At 36.9% G+C, this 15,353-nt stretch overlaps 1 protein-coding gene across 1 annotated transcript in view; it reads right to left on the reverse strand.

The window, feature by feature from the left end:
* LOC306845225 (carboxyl-terminal PDZ ligand of neuronal nitric oxide synthase protein-like) overlaps positions 1-8,632 on the reverse strand; it is a 111,981-nt gene extending 103,349 nt beyond the window's left edge. Inside the window, exons 1-2 of the mRNA XM_079377897.1 lie at positions 8,032-8,632; positions 7,755-7,826 (exon numbers count right to left, since the gene is read on the reverse strand). Coding sequence (XP_079234023.1) covers positions 7,755-7,826; positions 8,032-8,136 — 177 coding nt within the window. The 5' untranslated portion in view covers positions 8,137-8,632. The remainder of the gene's footprint in view (positions 1-7,754; positions 7,827-8,031) is intronic.
* Between the last annotated feature and the right edge of the window lie 6,721 nt (positions 8,633-15,353).

Below are 15,353 nucleotides of genomic sequence, written 5' to 3' on the forward strand. Positions count from 1 at the left end.
GTATCTATTGAGCGCGTGAACACAATGACCAATCAGCGCTGTTTAAGAATCTGCTCAACAACGCTCAAATCTTAGCGGGAAATGGACACTTTTAAAATTTCAGTACCGAATGGTATCGTGGTCGTTACTTTTGACAACACTAAGACACCATAATAAAATGGATATCATTTGAAATCTGAGACACTTTTATATCAAAAGTAGCAAAGCTTATTGTAACTTATTGGATGGGAGGTGCGCTACAATGTTTCATTCATTAACTGAAAACAGGCTAGACTTGGGATTTAAGAATTGATATTGTTTCATAAAAATGAGAATTGATTAAAAACAAGAAATCAATATTTTTTTCTTACTAATACTGTAAGTACTAATAAACAGCATACTACATAATGCATATGCTTCTATGTGTTTTATTTTTTATTTTTGATGACTATTTTTGTAAAGTCTGGAAAACAAAATGAGTAGATGCATCAAAACATTCAACTGCTTGCAGCTAGACCATAAGAGATTATAATTTAGTATATAACAGATGTTGGCTGGCCCTTTCAAGGTGAAATTAGGCAAAAAGCTAATTTATCCAACTGGCTTGAATGCAGCAAACCCACTCCACTCCATAACTCTACTCTAGTATAAACTGCATGTCAATCCCAGCACTGCATAACTCCACAATTGTCCTGTTAACCATAATATGCATCATCATTCAGATGATGAACAACCATCAAATCAGTTTCCTCAGTTTAACCATTGCACATTACACAAAAGCTACAATCTCCTCATATAAAACCAGCACATGAATAAAAAATATCAGGCTGCCAAGCAATAAATGGAGGGGAAGGTCTGACTTGTAGGTACTTATTGGGCTGAAAGATATTATCCAGCAAACCACCCCCTTGGAAAGAAGGCTTTCAGTCTGCAGACCAACAGAAGAGACAACGATTTTTGATGCTGATGAGGCCATGATAGTGTCTGTAAATCAATAATGAAGATGGAAGCTTGTTAGGAGAATAATCAAAGCTATGTGGAACATAGTAATGACTCAAGCTGTGAGTGTGAAGGAAGGACTCAAAGAATTGGAAAAACAAAAGTATCAGGATAATTATTAAAACAGTTAGAGTTCTAGCAATACAGACAATTAATGCTTCAATATTTTAAAAGCAAGTGCAACTAATTTGTATCTCCAGAGACAGAAGGATTCTGACATGACAGGTCTGGAAAGACTTTAGACAGAAGACAATGTGCACTTGTATGATTGCGTTCACATATTCACTGTCAGCTCATTACTGCAGCAGAATAAAAAAGGCTTTCCCCTGATTTAATGACAGATTGTCAGCACTTCATTCAGAATAAAGTGTAATAATGATACCAATGAATACTTGGCAAAACTCCACATACATATTTGGCAAATTTCTGATTATGTTTAATTAATTTACATCCAAGTCAAGTAAGGCAATTAATTTGCCTTTTATAAATATGCATATTAATGCAGTATTCCTGTAGCCAACACTATGTCAGTTTTTCCTATGAAGGTGGCCAAAATTGTCCCGTAAAACCAGACGCTTTGGAAACGCCTTAAATTTAGTTTTCCATTTTTGAGAGGCAGCACCAAGGTGCTGAGAAAATTCACATCATTGTGAGCATTGATTTGTTACCACTGGCCCACTGACCGCTAACTGGCATGAACACTTTATGCCACAATTGTCCATTTGGTCAATAATTCACATGGCAAAACTGCTTGGCAGAATGATTTTGGACGTGAACACGAGATGTTTTCCACAAATTCTAGAGCATGCAGCCAACCTAATCCAACAACAGCAAACTGACTCCAATAGCATTCATAGTTAAAGCTGCAGTCCGTTACTTTTTTGGTAAAAAATTATCTGAAATCAATATTTGAGCAAGTACATAACTAGCCAGTGTTCAAAACTATCGCCTTACTTTAGCCCGATTCACAACGGTTAGCTAATAATAAATGTTTTCTAATTTGAATGGTATGAGTAGGTTTTCACAGGAAATTCGAGCATGCTGCTGCGTCATTACATCACATATATAAACAAAGAATTTGTCCCTGCTACTAGGCTAATCGCATGTGAGGATCCTGCAGGTGATGGATCGTTTAGCCTTTTCTCACATCATTTTGATTGCGGCTTATGATCCAGAAAGGAATATGCGTTTATGAAACACATGTTAATGAAAGTAAATTATATTCCAGTTTTAAAACTGCTTCTGATTACAGATAGCCTGGGATTACACGAGATTTGTATTTTACTTTTGGAGGGCAGTGTATATGTAGTAGAATACTAATTTTCCCTAACATTAATGATTGGTTTGAACACCAACTTATACTTACACCAAATATGGTGCAATCCTTGCTTAAATTAATATACAAAGTAGTACAGGCCAGTGCTTCTCAACAGGATGATTTATGAGTATTTAAATTAATAAAATATTATTTAGACCATCAAAATCTAATCTAAAATCAAATTCTAAAAACACCCCCCTTTAATAAAATATAATAACACTGTTGAAACCACTGTAAATCCATTAAATATATCACTCCTCTTAGTTTAATAAAAAAGAAAAAGAAAACAAGCAACTTTGTCATAATTACAGCAGAAATACAAGAAACAGCTTAGCCTTTATAATAAAGTTTTATTCAAATATTGTGTTGGACAACAGGTGACTTGAGTCAAAAAGGTTTAGAACAACTGGTATAGGCCATAGAGAGATTAATTCACTCCAGGGTATGAAATGGGTTAAACACAACAGTAGAAAGAGAGCTATAAAGGGAGAAAGAAGCAAGTTCAATCACAGCACTAAATCACAGTTCAAAGATATTCATAGTGACTGAACCACTCCAGAGAGTTGTCTTAGTGTGGGGCATATTTTATGTTAAAGAATGATTTTCACACAAAATGTAAAAACTCAGGTTAGATTAAAAAGATCAATAGATGTGGAGTTTATTGATGGATTACAGTGGGCGCTGCACTGGGGACATTAAACTTGAATAAACCACATCAAGTGAAGGTGTTTTCTTGAAGCTTTTTAACTTATCAAGTGATTTCTTAGCATCAAGGACATTATTAATGAAGCTGACCTCAGCTAAAAAAAACAAAAAACAAAAAAAAACTAAATATGCAACAGGACCTGGTTGCTGGATTTATCTCAGAAACGCTTAATGACTTTTTTTACCCTCACAGAAAGAGAAAAAAAAAAGAAAATCACAAGGAATGAGTTATACCTCTGAGCCTCTGGAAGCGTTAATTAAAAAGGAGGCTCAAATTAGGCCAGAATATTCATTTGTTACAGTGAAAGGTCTCAGAAAAAGGGATGCATTTAAAAAGGAAAAAACAAAACATGTTTTTAAGATGAATTTTGCCTGTGCGGTTGACGGGGGTGAAAGCGATCCTTCTAACAGATCGCAAGGCAAAGACACTCCAAGGAGAAAGGAAGAGAGTTATGAGTCAATTTACTGTTCTCTGTTACTATGGTTAAGAAGGGGACGGGCTCGAGTATCCTATGGCTTTGTTGTTCTGACACTAGTCAATGTTACACAGAGGATGCTCAGTTCTTGAGGGGATAGAGAGCTTTTCTAAATCCAAAGAGGCCCTTTGGAGACAAAATGAGGCACGTCAACAGAATGGATCCTGGCCAACAGCCTCTCTTATGGCTGCACCCTGTACAGTGCAGTCAAAATGTCATCCAGTTTAAGTCAGATGGACAAAAGTGAACATTAGTAAAGACAGAGTTTACTAATAAAGTAAAGACAAAAGATCGATTTTTACCCATTTGATTGGCAGCCAGGTAAATACTTACCTATCGTAACAAAGTCATTTTGAAATTTGGCATAAATTGAAAATTCACCCTATTTTCTAAATGCATGTTATAGATCTTATTTTGAATGATTTATCCATGCCTTTTTCCCCATTATTAATCGACCTTGTAATGTTTAATAGAAATGTCATAACTGACCCTTCTGGTGATGTATGCAGGACTGTATGTATGATGCACAATACAGAAGAAAATATCTACTTCAGTCGCTACTTTGGATTTATCGTGAATTTAAATTCAAACAACAAAGTTATACATTAACCAGCAGCCACAGTTAGACTAAACTAAGTTTCCCTCCAAAAGGTGTCTGATGGAGGGGGACAGAAAGGGAGAATCAATAATGGTCACTGGAACACTCTGTGACCTTTCTGCTTCAACAGAGATAACTGAAGGAGAACAGAGAAACATCTATTCAGCGACAACTTCAGAGTTACTGTTGAAATCCATTGTGAAACCAGTAACAGTACACTCTTAAAAATAAGTTCTTTATTGGCTTTTAAGAGCATTTAACATCCATGGAACCTTTCTACTGCACAAAAGGTTCTTTATATGTTCTTCAGATGATTAAAAGTTTCCTCACACTAAAAAAAGGTTCTTGTACGAACTATTCAATGAAGAGTTCTTTGGGGAAGCCAGAATTGTTCTTCTATTGCATGCAACCTTTATTTTAAATGGCTTTGGTAAGAGTGCACAGCCGGGGGGAATGAGGCACTCCGATCTTTCACATTCGGATTCAGGGAATGTCTTTAAAATTATGCTGCCATATGAACATAAGGCAATTCATTTTGCAGACAGGATTCAGCTGGGACTAGTATCCACCAGATATAACAGCAGTGAATAACAGCAAGGCAAGATTACCTAATTTTAGCTTGAATAAGTGAAGAAAAAGCCTTAAAAATAAAAACGCTATTCATAACTATAAATTAGAAGTCAACATTTCCACTTCCACAATGTTGGAGGAAGTATCTCAGCCCAAAAGAACTCATTCATAACATCACTTAATCAATCAGTTAATTAAGGTGCCGTTTTAAACTGCAGGCTTGACCATCTTAAAGCTAACAACATATAATGTAATAAACTTGAGGCACAGCAATAAGAGCAAAGTGCGCTGGACTACGAGTCTGAAAGCTTTTACGGGAGGATTGCAAGCCCGTAAATATTCCCCTTTCCAAATCTGACAGCAATCTACTCAATGCTAATCATCTCCACAAAGATAATGCCATGATCAAGCCCTTTCTTACGAGGTGTTTGTTAGGTATCTCGTAAATCAATGAAGCTAGAGTAAACAATCAAGTAGGCCTATAATTTAGTCCTCAATGAAGGCACTTGTCACACATTGGTGTAACACAAACTGCTACTGCTGCTTAAGTGAATCTCCATCTTTGAAGCTACAAAGGCTTAAAAAGTCAAGGAAGGGTGGATTTTGAAGCCATTTATTGTTTGTGATGCTCAAAAACAAAAAGACAGCAATTTGAGGAAGCGTCATGTGGAAATAAAGTGAAGCTAAGAAACTGGCAGTCTAATAACAAATCACTATAAAACTAAATTGTTGTTCAGGACATAAGGGAAGCTGTTATAAGGGATCTACACATGTGTTTACATTTATAGCTCTATTATTAGATGATTAAAATAACAAACATTCTTTGCACCTAATAAAAACACAACGCTACAAACATTTCGGACTCCAGCTTATTATACTCGGTAAATGGAATCTGGGTGTGGTGAAAATTGCCAGTGATTGTAGGCTTCAAGCTTTTAATTCCCCAATGGACTCTAAATCACCCCTTCCTGAACAAATAGAGTGTCTCTCTCTCTGTGTTTTTAATGTAACTATTGACCAAAATGTCTGAGGCACTGGATTTCACCTCAATATTTACACTTCTACATTATTCGATTTAAGTTAAACCTAATCTATTCACAATTCCCTGGGTCTCTTCATCCCACGTTCCTTATCGAGGCGATGGCAATTAAGATCAAAGGCAGATTAAACAGAAATGATTTCAGACAGCCATTGAAAGGTTCTCCTTTCATTTACAGATACCACATCATTTCCTACAAAGTGAAATACCTGAGAACTGAAAGCACTGACACCAGAATTATATTTAACACTACACTGAAACAATTTATGCACTACACTCTTTGCATGAAGCCTTCACATTAACATTACCATCTAAAGTTGCAAACTGCATTCTAGAGATGTTACATGACTCCTCAGACTGATGGAAATGTCCTATATTGGAACATATCATATGCCATGATGCACATTTAGTAAAAGAAGTACACAATAGCAACAAACAGTAAGCAATAAACAATAGGCCATAACAATACAGAGAAGCTGCTTGCCAAATAAATTAGAGTGAATGGGACTTGAAACCAAACAAGTAGGATCTCTTTTGTCAATATTATTGCATAAAACTGTCCCTCAAAATGCAACTGTTCCTCATATTTTAAATAGGAAATATGTATATATGGTTTTTAAGTAATATGTAAGCGATTATTACTTGCAATGTGCTGAGCAAAAACAAAGTGCAAAAAGTTATAAATCAATAGTTCTGTCCCGTGAAGAATAGGTTTTACTCAACTATGCTTACATTTGTAGAAGAGTGTAAAAAAAATATGAAATCAATGCAAAAATAATTAAACAAATAAATTCTCAGTTCAGTGTTGTCATTGTATGCATCTTGTCTTAGTAGAGCAGTTTACTGCAAGCTCAAACAAGTTAACTTCAAACAATGCCGTCAATGCTTTAACTACTTAACTGCTACAGCATGATTGGTTTTGTGTAACTTTTGTGTTTGAGCTTTACCACACAATCATTTCCTGCTTTAAAAGCATGTATGGCTGCCCATTAGCCAGCAGACCATAGCAGGGGGTCCAGCACACTGAAAAGGTTAATAGGATCATTTGCACCTGGTGTCTGCTGCCATGCTGGAATCCAGGATGTTGGTAGGAAAAAAAGCCTTTCAACTATTATATTCAAACCACTTCTTACATCACACTTCCCTGAAATAAGTTTCATTGTACATTGCAATAGCTGGGCCACACAATGCAAAATTTACCAGGAAAAGGAAATAGATATCTACAGGTAAAACAACTCTCCCTGCCAGCAATAAAGTAGTGAATGTTAGAGAAACTGCCATGAATACAGCTAACTGAAAACAACAAGATTACACTTAAGAGACTCAGTGTTAAGGAATGAAATGTTATCAGTTAGCTGTTGTTTTCCCTTTACTTTTTATAAGTGGAAGGAGAATAACACATATGATGTTATGAATATGATGTTTCATACAACAGAGGACATTTGTGTCATTCAGTGAAACAGGAAAACATGTACAAAATGTGCCTGCTAAAGTTTACTTTTATAGTAGGTAGCAGTAAACACTAGCTTTCTACATATGAGGACTTTAAATGAACTAATCCATCTACCAACAGGGAAATGTCTTTAAACACAAAACACGATAGCACTGTAGGATATCTTTATCAAGGGGGTCTAGCCACACAGGAAGCCCATGCATTCTCATCAGTGATTGGTGGGCGCCAAAACTGGCCCTTTAAGTGCTTTACACAGAAGACCCCCACTTCAAAGAGCTCCTATCTGTTTACACACATGAAAATCCACAAACACTGTGGTTGCCAAAGGCGACATAACGTACACAACCGGTGAATGTGTATCAAAGCAACTTTGACAGGGCTATCAATATCCAACCCTTTCATTTTGTAAGCAATTTGCTCATAGATCTGTCCTGCTTTTATATTTTGATTGTTGCTCGAGGCATGAAGAGACCACCCGTGTGGAATAGAGGCCGAGTCGTGCACGCCGTGGCGCTTTATTAGAATAAATAATAAACGAAATACTGCCATTTGTAAACTTTGTAAGCTAACTCCACTTTAGGAAGCAGTAAAAGTAAACTGGTTCCATAAAAACTCACCCTTATTCGCCTCATGGCCGCAACAATCTCCACACGGCTGTTGGGTCGAGCCACATCCAGACTACCGATATACTGGAAATCAAAGCCAACGAGATGAAATGTATTAGATCGGCTGTCGACAAATTGGGCTTAGTGTGGCATCAGAATTGACGCGCTCAATTAAATTGACATTACGGAACGTAAACAAAGTGGCAAACAACTTTAAACGTTTCCTGGGACTGGAAACAGGATTCGCAGCAGGATATAAACAAAACATGCCGCTGAAAAAGAAACTTACCTTTGCTTCGAAATTAATCCCATGTTGGAATGCTTCCTCGTTATGTAAAGGAATCCGCAAGTCGTGTCCATCATCGACTAAATTGTACTTTGTTTTGGCAGGCATGGTGACTGTTTTAGTCCTTCTCCTCAGTTAAAAACACAAAAAGCTCGAGGGGAGTCAGAACTCAGTCTAACTCTTGCGAACCATGCCTTTTTTAGCCCAAGGTTACTCTTATTTCTCATGCGTGCTCGCTTTTGACAGAGCAACTTTTGTAGAAATCACTATCTTCAATCCGACGTCGCCGAAGTGGCTTCCAAGGTGTACGTTTGAGCAAATCTGAATGGTCTGCTCACTAGTTCCCATTCAAGCGGGCAGCCCTAAGCTTTAACTGGTGTAGTAGTGCCAAAATCCTGCTTCCTGGGCTTGTCCGTTTCCAACAACTTCACGCCAGCGCCATGACCGAGCCCACACATCCTTTTCGAAAGGATTGTTGCGAGGGCAGAGCGCCATTGGTTGAAAGGGGGAATTCCACCTGCTTTCATTGGAACACGGCTTCATCACAGGTTTGGAGGAGGAGAAAAATACCTCGCTTCACATTCAACACCCAACAATGGTGTTCAAGGAGAGCGGAGAATGGCACCTAGTGGCAGACTTCGGTACACCGTGGATTAAATCGTGGCGAGTTGGCAACTCATTCCCTAAGGAAATTAGAAAACGTAAATTATGCTGTGATTTTGCCAAGTAAGATATATTCTGGGACCAGCATCTTTTGTTGATCCTGGATCAACAATATTGTCTAAAAACATAGACCTAACCAACCCTATCCCTACCCCTAAACCTAACCCTACCCATAATTTATCCCTAAAATCTGAAGGAAAGTTGAGTAACAAGGGTATACAAGCACCTAACTGTGGGTGTATAAAACTAACATTTCCTGTAAACTTATCCCTCAATTCTGATTGGTTGCTTGGAATGTTGTTTCCGGATCAACGGGTATGTTGATCCAGGAACATTTTGCACTTGGTGAAATCAAGTTCACTGCAATTTCAGCTGCATAAACATAGCCACTATGTCTTAAAAACTAGTTTGACCAACTATAAATTAACCAAGATGTAATCAATCTTACTTTTCTAATTCAAATTGGGCCAATCTACCTTTTTGTAACTGTCTTTATAAAGAAAAAGAAAAAGCGTTTCTTCAGCTTTGCGACTGTCACTTATTTTTTCTTCATTTTATTATATGATGATTTTTTTAATTTATTGAAATAAAAAATTTTCTCCCATAAGTTAGAAGTAATTTTATTGTGCAAAATTTCTCAATTACGCAGAAAGTGTGCAATCAGTCTTAGCAAGACAAAGTTAACTTCAAAAATAGTTAAAATATTTTCAGTACATAATTTTCACCACAGAATACTACTAAACACAATACTGAAAGGCATATCTGGAAATGTCTATGATGCCAGAATTCCCCTGACATGCATGCATGTCCATTTTTGGACTGTTGGGAATAGCACCTGTAGGCTATGTTGTCATAAAACATAAAACACCTGCATCAGCATGGGGAAGTTTTTTTCTACTCACATAGATTTGGCATATCCCTTACAGCCTTCTATAGAAAAATGACATTGTCTACAGTACTGTACAGTACATTGTCTATTGTACTACAGTAGCACACATCTTAGAGACAGCACAGATACCAGCAGAGTTTGTAAGGAATTCTCTTGGCTTTCCTTAGTCTTCCGCTTTCCTACTCTTAGGCTACATTTGTTATTAATAGTCTACCACATTATGTAGCATTATGGCCACATTTTAAACATGAAGAAATATTCCTATCCTCCTTTTAATCTCACATTTAGTGCTCCTCTTTTTCTGTATTGTGTACAATGTAAAATCACATGTCACGTTTCTTTCCCTGCAGTCAGAACCCATAATACTCAATCTTTATGTACCTATTACAGAATTTACAAATATATTAAACTATTTCTCTCTTCACACCAACTCATTTGACCTTGTTGTTTATTTGATCTTGCATGGCTGGAAACCTGATCAACCTACTCTCTAGACATGCCTGTTCCTCTTTAACCAATCAGGGGTGCATTTCCTAAAAGCAACTATGGTTGCAAGTTCCGTCATTAGCAATAGAGTTCAGCGGAACATGCGACCATATTGGCTAAAGTGCTTTTGGGAAATGCACACCAGATCGATATAAAGTAGTCATTACCAGCACCTGTGTTGGTGTGGTTAGTATTGAATCAGGCCACACAGGCAAATGCACTTTTATTTTCTTACCACAAGGGTGTGACAGCATGTTAGTTGGAAATAGTAGGCTATACTGTAGATATACCTGTAAGTGCAGCTTTTACCCATATTGTGTCATCTTTACCTGTGACACACAAACATCTTTGATGTAAACACAACATTTTCACTTTTTCACCTCACATCCTTTTGTATACATTTTTACCAGAAATCAAAAAACAAAAATGACTTTTTGTGTATATATACAGTGCCCACCAAAAGTATTGGAACAGTAAAGACAGAATTGCTCTGTTGGCTGTGGAGTCAAGACATTTATAAAATATGATTAAAAGATGAATATGAGACAAAACTACAGAATGTCACATTTTATTATTGGGGGATTCAGCACATAGATGTTTTACCAGCTAAGAAGTTCAGCACTTTTAGAGTTTCATTCCCCTATCTGATGTGAGCATAAGTATTGGAACAGTTGCCTCACAGGTCTTTCTAAGTGATCAGCTTGTGTCCTTTGCATTAATTCTTCAGATATTAAAAGCAGGGAATGTGTCGTATCAGTTATATCCATTACTGCTGTATTCTGAATCTTGCATTCGATGATGACACACAAATCAGGATGAAGATGACGGAGCTGACTTTGAGAGAAAAGCAAGCAATTTGAATGCTGAAAGAAAAGAGGAAGTCAATTAGAGCTATAGCAAAAACAAAGGGCATGGAGAAATCAAGAGTTTGAAAACCACCAGCAACCAACAACTACCTGATCGGCTGAGAAAACAACAGTAGTTGATGACAGACAAATCATAAAAGCTGTGAAAATTAACCATAAAAGACATGTCTGTAAAATCACCAACAACTTCCAGAAAGCTGGGGTGATGCTCTGATAATCTACTGTCCTCAGGAGACTTTGACACAGAATTACAGATGCTACACAGTCATGAATCTGGTCCATGCATTTCCGGTTAATCACCACCAGAGGTCACCCACTCACCACATGGACTCTTGCACTTCACTACAATCCCCATCATTCATTGCATTGACGACACACACAGCTGTTTTCACTGATTACACAGCTGATCACACTAATCACTCAGGCTTTATAAACCATGGACTTGCTCTTGCTAGAGGCCGAGTGTTTGTATTGCGTTTATCACTCTCCTTGCCCTTGCCCTTGCCCTTGCCCTTGCCCTTGCCCTTGCCCTTGCCCTTGCCCTTGCCCTTGCCCTTGCCCTTGCCCTTGCCCTTGCCCTTGCCCTTGCCCTTGCCCTCTGGATTTACCATTTTTCCTTGCCATTCGGACTCTGTTTGCACCTCGATTGGATTATTGCTCTTTTACCTGGATTACCCCTTCTGCCAAGCCCCTTGGATATTGTACGCCGATTGCCGACCACGCCTGTTTTCTTGAGTACTCTTCTGTCTTGCCCTCTCTATACCTGTTTGCTGTTTGTTTGACCCTGCCTGTTATTGACCATGTCTGTAAATAAAAGCTTGCACTTGGATCTTCATGTCTTGTTCGCCCTGTTACATACACAGCAAGATGCAAACCTCTGACCAGCACAAAAAATGGGATGGCAAAATTAGAGTTTGCAAAAAAGCACAAAGGTGAGCCAGAAGAGTTTTGGAACTGTATTTATGGACCGATGAGACAAAGATGAACCAGAAAATGCCACCAGATTCATTGGGAAGTGCTTCATATTGCATCAGGACAATGACACAAAACACCCTGCCAGTTCAGTCAAGGAATTTATAAGGGCAAAGAAATGGAAAGTCTTAGATTGCCCAAATAAATCTCCAGATTTAAATCCGATTGAACATGAATTTCACCAGCTGAAGAGGAGAGTAAAGGCAGAAAATCCCCAAAACAAACAACAATTGGAATTGGCTGCATTAAAGGCTGGGAAAAGTCTTTCAAAGGATGAGACCAAGAGTCTGGTGATGTCTATGGGTCACAGACTCACTGCTGAGATTGTGCGCAAGAGATCTGCAACTAAACAACTTTTAATCTTTTATATCTGCCTTATGTTCAACTGTCCCAATACTTATGCTCACATCAATGAGTGGGATGAACTCTAAAAGTGCTGTTCTTTTTATTTGGTAAAACATATATGTGTTGAAATGGCTAATAATAAAATGTGACATTCTGTAGTTTTGTCTCTCATTCATCTTTTAATCATATTTGAAAATATCTTGACTCCACAGCCAACAGATCAATTTTGTCTTTACTGTTCCAATACTTATGGAGGGCACTGTATGTATATGTATATATATGATACATCAGAGCAAATTGATTTTTAAATTTGTTAGAAATTTATTAGAATACAATGGATACCTACCACTGGCTAAAAATAAATAAATAAACGTCCAATGTCATTCAGCCCATTAAGGCACTCACAGGTGGATTGGTAGCAGAAGTTGCCCTTCAGATTGTAACAATGCATTATGTGCCCCACTGGTCCTGTGAGCTCTGAAAACTGAACAACTGCAAACAGATGGGCAGACATGGCAAAAGAAACTGTAAATAATGTTAATGTTCCAACTCGGGTCCAGAATCCATCAATTTTATGAAGCCCAATCCAGTAACCTTGAAGAGGTTGCTGTTGAAAAGTCTCTTTGTTCTGAATTATCACACTGTAGTTCTGCTTTAATCGGTCTGTAGTTTTAATGGACTGCATTCACAGATTGTTCATGGTAAAATAGAATGCATACAGTCTAGTTACTAATTGTTTTTATTTTTTATTTTTATGTACGTAAATTAGCAGAAAATCTATTTTAACTGGATTAACACAATATAGAATGACACCTAACAGACTGAATACATCACAACAACACCAGTGTTGCTGGTTAGAGGACTTATTCATTATTATTGATCCAATGATTTGAAGATGGTTGTCTTTGAATAATATGCTTTTATTAAGTTCTTTAATAATACTAATTCTTTCTTAATATGATGGATCTTCTATGGGAATTATTGTGATATAGTTGTTTAACTCTACTTCACGACTTGCTTTCCTGAAAAATCAGCCAATATAAGCACTGCAGTTCTAGTTTCTGGATACATCCCTCTCCAAGGCTGAGCGAGGAAACCTCTAAGGAAACTTTTGTAGTGCTTCAGGCCAAATAATAATTTTTTTGCTATTTAGATAAGATACACTTTCTGCCAGGGATATTTCCCACATTTATCACTGCTAAATGCATATTATGCACATTAACATAATCCAGTATGCTTCTAATGCTGCAGTTTTTTCGTATTCAGCAATAAAAAAAAATTAACTTTTCAACCATCTCAAACTCTGAACATGACTGGAGTATAAAGCCGGAATCTTTCTATTTTTAAATTGTTTGATCGCTTGGCAGAGGGAAAAAGTTGGAAAAATTGTTGATGTTATAAAAGTAACCACTGGGGAGATGTGTAGGCAGAAACTACTGACTCATACATTTCCTGTATTATCTTCACTGTTTGTTTAATAAAAGAGACTGATAATTTAGGTTGTGAGAAGCCATAGAAAGCGATGTTCTGACATCATGCCTTTTATCTCCCAGCTCATGGAAATGCAAATATTTTTTTTTTTTCAGGTAGTGCATTAAAGTTATTAGGTAGTTTGCAAATACAAAACTGTACTAAAGTAAGATATATATATATATATATAATTTTTCTCCTTCTTTCACCCTCTACTGGTGATTTTGAGGATGTACAGCTCGCTGAAAGGCTGATTTGATGTGGGTTTGTCTAATTAGTGAGCACAGGTGTTGCATCCAGGTTACAAGGGTTTAAAAGACCTTCAGTGTGTGGCTTTTCAGAAGAGAACAGAGATTTTGTGTGCAATGTTGATGGAAAGAGTGTGACTTTTGGAAGTCATTACTTAAAGAGATGTTTAAAAAATGGTAGAATGAATGGTTAATGTTGAGTCTGGACTTTTAGTACCTGAACTTGAAAATAATTTAGAGTTAAAACATGGGATGTGCATTCATGGAGGAGAGCTTGAGGCAGTTGCAGCAGAGGGCCATTCATTTGCTAAATGAAACCTGATGTAAAAATCAAAATGGTCTTAATTGAGGAAAATGCTGGAAAATGTATGCAATGTTATGCAGTTTTTGTAAAAGATCTAAATATTTGATATGCTGCTGTATATCCTGGATCACAAAACAACTGTGCCACTTCAGGGGAAATCTGTGGCCAAGTCACTGGCTGTCCAGGGGGTCAGATAAACTGGCTCTTGCCTGAGTGTTTAAATCTTTAAAGATTTGAGCATGACCCCCTTCATCAACAGATGATCTGCTTAACCTGAATTAATAATGAAGATTCCCCAAAAATATGGGGCACAGGAACAGCTGAAACAGGATGTGAGGATTCCACATATAATGTCTATAACTCTTGTACAAACAACAAAGCAGCTAAGAACATATTTGTTTGTTCATGCCTGTTGGCTATTCACAGTGTTGTTTTTACAAGGATAGAATAACATTTTATGTAGGCCATTGATGTATTATGTGCTCTGATGACAGTATTCTGCATTCTGTAGCAGAAAACTGTATTTTGCATATGAATTAAATGAATAAAAAAACACCCTACTGCTATTGAAATAAATTCTAATTGCAAAACCTTTAAATATTACGAAATATTAAGTATAGCACTTCTAGAGTTATGCCAATACAATAAAAATCCACAGAGGGGCACTGCAGTGCAAGATATACAACTAGAGGTCAAAAAATTGTTTAAGCATTCAGTTTCAGTTAAACTTTTCAATCAGTAATGCCGTTATCACACTATTCAATAAAATTAGATTTTAATTCTTATATAGATTTGAATGATCTATAATGAGTTTTAATCTTTGTTAACATTCCTCTCTATATAAATAATTATTTCTTGAAATATCATTGAGTGTATCAACAACAATGAACACTGACATACCTTTATTTATTTTTATTTGTCAACCCCGTCTGGCAATAATGAGTGAAAAGAAGAAATAAGTATTGTCATCTATTAGTGATAACTTGGTAGTGATAAGATCATAAAAAAACAAATAGTTCTTTGTTTTTTGTGCCCTTAACCTACATTACAATAAGTATGTCAGATGGTTATCAATTAGATCA

Source organism: Barbus barbus (assembly GCF_936440315.1).
Source record: "Barbus barbus genome assembly, chromosome: 25".
In the NCBI taxonomy this organism is placed as follows: Eukaryota; Metazoa; Chordata; class Actinopteri; order Cypriniformes; family Cyprinidae; genus Barbus; species Barbus barbus.